Source organism: Sesamum indicum, linkage group LG11 (genome assembly GCF_026168435.1).
Source record: "Sesamum indicum cultivar Baizhima isolate 11 linkage group LG11, ASM2616843v1, whole genome shotgun sequence".
NCBI classification, from domain to species: Eukaryota; Viridiplantae; Streptophyta; class Magnoliopsida; order Lamiales; family Pedaliaceae; genus Sesamum; species Sesamum indicum.
The window spans coordinates 11954953-11963223 of NC_142667.1; the positions used below are offsets into that span (position 1 = coordinate 11954953).

Consider the following 8271-nt stretch of genomic DNA (forward strand, 5'->3'; position numbering starts at 1 on the left):
ATTATTATTATTATTATCGTTATCATTATTTAAAGAAAATGAATAATCGGAGCCAGTAAACCAGCAGAAAATGGAATGTGGAGTTGGAAAAAAGAGGGGCGGATGACGGAAATAGTCAGTAAGGGCAGAAGCGATAACGGCAGGAAATTTCTTTGTTACAACACGTTCAAACATGGAAGGCTATGTATCTATATATATATATATTTATATCTATGACTTTGTTGAATTTGAGGGTGTTGTGACTTGGGTTGGTTTGTACTGAATGTTTTCTATTTTTTAAGTTAATTAAACCTACTCCACCCAAATATGTTACACTAGGGGGACAAAATGGCTGTAATATTAATGATTATGACCTATATACGAATATTTTAAAAAATTATTTGATGCAGTGTCGGATACATTTCGAACACGTGTTGGGCACGCAGATCGCATATCCAAAAAATAAAAAAAAAGGACACGGCGTCTGACATATCACGGACACGCTGCACCTGTTGGCATGTCCTACTCGTTTTAGATTTTTTTTCATCATTTTAAAAAGTTTTGGAATTGTAATGAATTTGTATTCGTTATGATTTTTTTTTTTTACTGTCATAATTAATTGAAGCAAAAAATCATATTTCATTAAATGCGTATATACAGACTTTATCATGCATGATCATGGCTTGAATTCACGGGGGGCAAAAAGGGCACAATCACTCATCCGATTATTTAGACAAGAAATTTACGTAGACAGGAAATTTAATTATAGAAATGAAAGAAGGGAAACAATAACAAGACCACAAAAAGAGGTTGACAGCAGAGTTGAGCAGTTTGTCCTGTGGCTATCTGCTGCACTATACTACTAACATTTGATCATGACTGGCATGGGTGAGGTACTTGTACAAATTTATTGAACACTAAAACGCTTCAATTGTGGGGATGAAGGCGAACAGGCAGTCCCTTTGCCGGGATGGGCATCGGGTTGACGACAATCTTCTCATCCGGAATGATTTTCTCCCACCTGAATCTCTTCACCAGATGGTGCATGAAAACCAGGATTTCTAGTCTTGCATACTCTTTTCCGGGGCACATTCTCGGCCCCCCGCCGAATGGCACAAATGAGTATGGAGCTGGTCCGGACCCCTCAAACCTCGACGGGTCAAATTTCTCCGGCTCCCGGAAGAATTCTGGATTTCTGTGTGTTGAATTTGCGCTCCAATAGATCTGCAAGCAAGCAACCAAACATTAGTTAAATAATTCTCGAAATGCTAGCTAGCTAACATGACTCATGTGCTATGTCGAGTTATTTTGACTTTTGGATCGATTGATCTGGATTTGAAATCCTTAATAACAAATCAGTTTACTCTAATTTTGAATTATGTTTTATTGAATAATGATGTATTTCAATTTCTTTGAATTTAGAGTCACTCAAAATTCTTTCTCGAAATTCGTTTCTCAAAGGTGGTTAGTTATACCTTCCAGCCCTTGGGGATGGAGAAACCATTGTACATGAAATCAGAGAGGGCTTCTCTGAAAGCGCCCTGGAGAGGTGGGGCAAGTCTTAGCACTTCACAGGCCACATTCCATGAATATTTCATCTTCTGAATGTCATCCCAGTTCAACAGTTCACCTGGTTTCTTTGAGTTTGCAATTTCCATTTGCTCTGCACAAAAACCGCACAAAACACTTTATCAACTTCATGTGGAGAAGATTCCTTCCTGTCCCATTTCTTTGGGACAAGACAACCCAAGTATTAATAATGATTGTACAGACCATATACAGAAGTACTGAATGTAAGAAATTGCTGAAAATAGGTAAAATGCGATTGGCCCGGGATCTTTTTTTTTTTTTGTTGCCGGGGGGGGGGGGGGATAATTAGAGGAGAAGATGAAGAGAAGTTGAGTGTACATGGGGCTTACCCTTGTAGACTCCTTCGTAGATTTCAGGCAGCTCGGCGAGATACTTGACGATAAAGGTGCAGGCAGAGCTAGCGGTGTCATGTCCTCCAATAAGCAAGCCCAAAATCTTGTCAGCAATGTCCAATTCATGCATGAATTTCCCGTTTTCATCGCTAGTCAGAAGCATGTGCGACAAAATATCCTGTGTCGGCGTCGCCTTCCCCTCCGCCAGGTCGATTTTCCGCTGCTTGATGATGGAAACGAGCTCTTTCCTGATGAAGTTCGATGCCTTTATCGCCTTGTAAAAAGGGGTCCCGGGCAAATCTATGGGGATTGAGATCAAACCAGAGGCTAAAAGATTGAATGGCTCAGCGAATTTGTTCACATGGTCAGGATCCTCAACGCTGATGAAAAGCCGACAGGCGAGCCAGAAGGTGTAGTTCTTGGCAAGCGGGAAGACCACGATTTCGTCCTTGTTTTCCCATCCGTCCGCAAAGTGTCTCCGGGCTATATGGTCCATTATCCCGACGTAGCGCTGGAGGGCTTCGGGTTTCAGGAAATTGGGAAGCATTTTCCTCATTTTTATGGCTTCCTCCTTGGAAGAAGTCTGAGTGGAGGAAGGGAAGACTTTGTCGACGGAACTCGGCCACCATGCCTGGACGAGCTTGTTCTCGTTGGAGAACAGGAACTTGTTGCCACTGGCTCCGCAGAAAACGACGGCCTTCTCCCCGAGAAGGTGCGTCCTGAAAACGCTGGACGAGTACTTGGCGATGCGATCGAATATAAACTTCTCAGGGTGACCCTTCCAGCCGGTGGAGAGGAATTCAAGGCTCTCCCCGAGAACGGGCCATCCGGTTCTTCCGGGCGGGAGGGGGCCGCCGGAGGCGGATTTGTTCTTGTAGAAGAGGAAGTGCAGGGAAATTGAAACCAGGAGGATAAACAGGGAGAGGAGAGAGACATAGAACAGCTCCATGTCTATCTAACTAGTGTTGATCTCGTAAGTTCAAGGAAGAATGAAATGGTTTTTGTCCGAGATGTACGTTAATCCAGTACAAACTTGTGCATATTTATAGAAACCACAGCGAAAGATGGGGGCAATCATGTCAAGATTTGGAATTTTTAGGCCCCACGGAGGGGGGGTGGGGGTGGGGGGTTGGAAGTCAATTTGGGGTGGCTTATAAACTACTAAATTAAGTTGAAATGGCAATAAATTATTACACAGAAGTTCTAATTTGGCTGGCTTTCAGTGCGTGAGCAATAAAGAATTCAGACAATGCCCATTACGCGAGCACACCATTTCTCAGTCGTTGCATTTGGAAGTGGTCATGAAACTACCTATACATGTGTGAAAATAAATGTTTTTGGTGTACTTTTGAAAAAATCCGTGCATGGTATAAATACTGCATCATTGAGACAATTTGGAAGCTGGAAAGGAGTAGTTTATGGACCATAGGTGTGTTGAAATTATAGGGCATTGTGAAATATTTAAGAATCACTGATTCGGACAAAGGGACCCATCTTTTTTAAGAATTTATCATACGTATATATTAAGAATTGATGTGACTTACAATTTGATTTTTATCCTGATATTTGAAGTATTGCTCGCTTTGATTGTGTACAAACCTTACAATTTTATCTTGAAAAGAGGCTTCGTTAGAGAGAGAAGGGATGGTGTTCATTTGCAATCAATATAAGATGCTTGTCTATATCAAATACATTATCGCATTCATGATTTACTTGCGTACTAAATGAGATCTTGTCATATTAGTAAATTTGAAATTCCAAACCTCTCGAACTGAAAGGAATTTTGAGTTCAATCTATGTGAAAATAGCCTCTTATTAGTAAGTGGTACATTTCATTTAGAGACATAATTATCTTGAATTAATGTTGATATGGTAATGTAAATAATGATGCAACTGATTGCTTTTCCCAAAACATTAGAAAAATATCCAGCTATGTAATTAACGTGTGGGAATCAAATTAGATCTATTTATGTATTTAAATCTAAATTTATTTCGACCGAGTCGCACTTGTATCACAAAATCATTTCTAAATTAAATTATTGCATTATCTCGATCCAATTGATAATTCTATATAAATACTTTATGATTTTGAAGCATATTAATTGATTAGCTAGCTGTTGGGAAATATATATATATATATATATAATGATAACAGGTATATGAAATAATAAAAAAATATAATAATATATATGGAGAGACAGCCAATTTTGCAATATTTTGAGTTTGGTGAAGTATATATTTGTTGCCAGAAAGTGATGTATGGGACCGACCATGAGTCAACTCTATTACATGTTTGGAACAGTATCATCACTCTAATTTTATTCAAACCAGAAGACTTATAGTTACAGCATTATTTTCAACAATGCCGATATATAGGCGGATTGAGTCAAGCACTCCATTTCTGGTTTTTCTTTTAAATAATTTTGTTTTTGGTGGAATAAAACTTTCAATTTAAAGTTATTCAATTTAATAATTTTTTATTGTCAATCTTTTTAGACGATGAATTGAAATACATGTCCGACAATGATCTCTTGTTTGAATAGTGACGTTGAAAATTTGAGAACTATAAATATAGGTGTTTAGTCTATTTCTAATAATAGTATGTGTATGTTGTTTCTTTGTTTGCTTTGAAATTGTTGGTTGTTTTAAAAATACTATTAAATTGTGTATTGTATGTGTAGGCAAAATTATATTCTTAGTCCTATAGAATAGAGGGTTCAACATTTTTAGTCTTCTATTTTACGAAATTTTAAAAATAGTCTTGAAATCGGGAAAACTCAACACATTTAGTCCTCTGCTTTACGAAATTTTTAAAAATGGTCCAAAAATTTAAAAAATTCGACACATTCATTCATTTGCCTATGGGTTTTATGGGATTAAATGTGTTTTTTTAGTATTTGGACCATTTTGAAAATTCCATAGAGCATAGGCCTAAATATGTTGAGTTTTCATAGACCATTTTGAAAATTTTATAAAATAGATGACTAAAAGTGTTGAATTGCCCATCTTATGGGACTAAGAGTTTGTTTAATTTAAGTGAGAGGAAAAGGAAAATGGAAGGGAGAGGGGAAGGCGGGGAAAGAATAATAGTTTTTCTTTAAGTTGTTCGGTACGATTTGAAATGGGAGTGAAATTCAAATACATTCTCTTGTTTGTATGAGGAAAACAGATTAAAAAGAAAAGACTAATTCTTATAATTTTACTGAATTACCCTTCTCTTCACTTTGTATCAAAAAATAAATAAATTAATACTATACTAATATAATTTTAGTATATAAAAAATTTAAAAATCTTATTAATAAAATTATTTATCGAATAAGAATAAGAATATTTTTTATTAATAAAATATTCATCAAAATGAGTATTGTTCATTTATTTTAAAATATTTAGTTTAAATAAATAAAAATTAATAACAAGATTGTTTCCCTGATTGTTGACTTCGATACAGTAGTTTTTCAGCGATTCTATTATTTTTTCTTTGGTAATTATGTACAGTATTATCAGTAAGAAGGTGAAAAGAATTAGAGAGAAATTATATATATATATATGGGTAATGGAGAAATAAAAGGTAAAAAACTGTACTTTTTTATCTTTTTGGCCTTATACTTCTATTTTTCTGCCTAATTTTGGATGGAAATAAAATTAGACTCGGAGTAGTTTCATATATATTAAGTTTTACTTCACCTCCATTTCTTCCTCCTAACTAAATATAAGATTATCTTTTATGCATCTATTTTTACTTTCAGTTCTCTTATTCCTCTGTTTTTTCACCACAACCAAACACACTCTAAATGTATAATTTCATCCAATGTCGAAATAATATATAAGTTGATATTAATTTATCTAAAAGAAAATAAAAAATACAAGTTTGAACTCTATGTGGCGGTTAAAGGAGCATTATTGCCTATGCAGTGATCTTTCCCTTTGTACATTTGTCTGATGATGATAGGAATTGTTTGGTACGATATTATGTTGGGAAAATTGCACGAAGTCTTCGATCATAGGGATGACAATAAATTCGCATTAAATCTGAAATCAGATTGGACTCATTTTGGTCTAGATTTTGAAGTTATAATTGGATTCCGAACATGTCTTAGGTCTTTTTATTTTTTTGAATATTTTATTTATATGTTCTGTATTTAGTTTTTATATAAATATATGAAAGAATATGTGTAGATTTAATTTATACTTACATATCATGTATAATATTAATATTTTATAAAATAAAATAATAATATAAATAAATTAGAGATTTTTTAATATATATAAGTACCACATATTTCAATAATTTAAAATATAAACCTGAAGAGCATTTTTGTCCAACTAATGGGGTAAGTGTTACATTTATTAATTCAGAGAGTAAATGTTACATCAAGAAAAGTTTAGGGGCAAAGTGTATTTTACCCTTGTAATAATTTATTATTAAAGAATAATTTTTTTTTCTTTTTTGAATGTTAAAAAAGTAAAATAGAAAAAAATTCTTTAAATATGAGGGAGAGAAAGAGAGAGAGAGAGAGACACGGGTAAAAAAATTGATGTACTTTATTTTTTTTATTACAAAAACAAGTTAAGTGATTTCAATTCCTCTCATCAGTACATGGGTCAAGACATGTTTTTAAGATTATAAATCACTTTAAAAGTATTTATAAATTACCCACAATTGGTAAATAATAACATAACGTGCATATCAAACAGATTGATGTAGGCAACGAAATTCCAATGTTATAAATCTTTTGTACGGCTTGAATTACAAGTGGATCTCTCGTTATAAGCTTAGATCCCACGACCACTCTAACCTTCTCGCTAGTTTAATGATGGTTCGTTCGTTCAGAGAAAGCAATTAAAAAGAACTAGTGTCTTATTCAACATTTACACTCTAAATCCCCAAAATTATTCGATGGTTCTCCACTGATCGGCTAATAATATTTTGAAGTATAGGATATTCTGTATTTTCTATATGACTAAGAAAACATAATAACTGATTGTTATTAAGTTTGTGGATTCTCTATTAATCTCAGAATCATGAAGAGTTGTAATTCATTTCCAATTCTCTTTCTAACTTTATCGTCAACTCAATTAATATTCATCGTAATTAAACCCACAATTATCTGATTTAAGGTGGTCCATTCCATCGGAGCTCGACATCATGGACTGATTCAGAAAAAAATGGTACATCTACTCTAAACTTTGCAGGAAAAAGTTATATTGATCGAAAATTATCACATGTCTTGCAAGTGAGCTAGTCGGATTTTTAAAAATTTTCGGCCTAATTTTGCTGACATATGGAAAAATATAATTTTGGTCCTATATCACTGCAAAAAATATTGCCGGTGACATAATTTTTACGCAAAATAATGGAATTAATTGCTAATTTAAGTTTAACAACTAATTTAATAAGAAAAATATTTATTTGATAATTAACTCGTCGTTGATTACAGCGTCGAAGTTTTTTTCTTTTTGATTTTGCAAGAAACTTTAGTAACAAAAATATTAGTTTGACTGTCAAACTAACGGAGGGTAGCAATAATGATGAGAAATACAAACGTTAAGTACCAAGTCCATTGACTTGGAAATTTGGGGTACCAAAAATGAAATAGGGGTATAGTTAGAATATCAAGTCTAATTTTTTTTTTTTTTGTTTGAAAATTTGAAGTTGATGATTGATTTTGTAAATATTATTTTATTGTGTAATGAATATTATAATAACATATTGATTATTTTAAAAATATTGGATGTATCTATATTTACACTATACATAAAAAAAGGGTAATTTTTTTCACAAACGGCGATTATGACAGCACAATATCAATTTTTTTATTATATCAATAATACCCCTAAATTTTTCTTTCTTTTCTTTGTTGCTTTGTTGCTTTTTTTTCTTTTTATTTTTTTGCTCTTTTAAAAATATGATGTGTTGGTCTATATATATATTTATTCATAATATATTTTAAAATATTAAATATTATTTATTATATGCATGTGAAAACAACGTACCTAACCAACTAATTTTCAAAAATAGAGATAGATGTCACCCCTAGCGATAAGACAAAATAATAACAACAAAATCAGGGTGCAGAATCCTGAATATTATCCTGTGCAATGTCTTTTTCTCGCTTGTCCGCACTATAATTATTGGCTTGGAGTTTTTCGTGCTTTTTTTTTTAAAAAAAAAATTTCTTTCACTTATGATTATAATTATATCATAAATTTTTATCATCAATAAAATATAAATATTAATAGCCTATTTATTTATTTTTTTTATTTTGATCTTTAATTTTTGAAACAGTAATTAAATAAAAAACATGTTTGTTTATACGTATTTTCATTATAAATGTATTGATTTGACACCACGATCCAATATACAGCACAA

At 33.0% G+C, this 8271-nt stretch overlaps 1 protein-coding gene across 1 annotated transcript; it reads right to left on the bottom strand.

Moving 5' to 3' along the window:
- Positions 1-720: 720 nt before the first annotated feature.
- On the bottom strand, positions 721-2925 carry LOC105173756 (beta-amyrin 28-monooxygenase). Its single transcript, XM_011095639.3, has 3 exons — positions 1899-2925; positions 1455-1642; positions 721-1203 (listed from the first exon to the last, which is right to left on the bottom strand). Exons 1-3 carry the CDS (start codon positions 2848-2850, stop codon positions 907-909), a joined length of 1437 nt encoding a protein of 478 aa, XP_011093941.1. The 5' UTR covers positions 2851-2925; the 3' UTR covers positions 721-906.
- Between the last annotated feature and the right edge of the window lie 5346 nt (positions 2926-8271).

Bases quoted from the DNA above. Each gene is read 5' to 3' on its own strand.
- LOC105173756 (XM_011095639.3), bottom strand. From the start codon at position 2,850: ATGGAGCTGTTCTATGTCTCTCTCCTCTCCCTGTTTATCCTCCTGGTT. The intron at 1,643-1,898 runs GTAAGCCCCATG...GTTTTTGTGCAG, and splicing joins CTACGAAGGAGTCTACAAGG to AGCAAATGGAAATTGCAAAC. The intron at 1,204-1,454 runs GTATAACTAACC...GCTTGCTTGCAG, and splicing joins CCATCCCCAAGGGCTGGAAG to ATCTATTGGAGCGCAAATTC.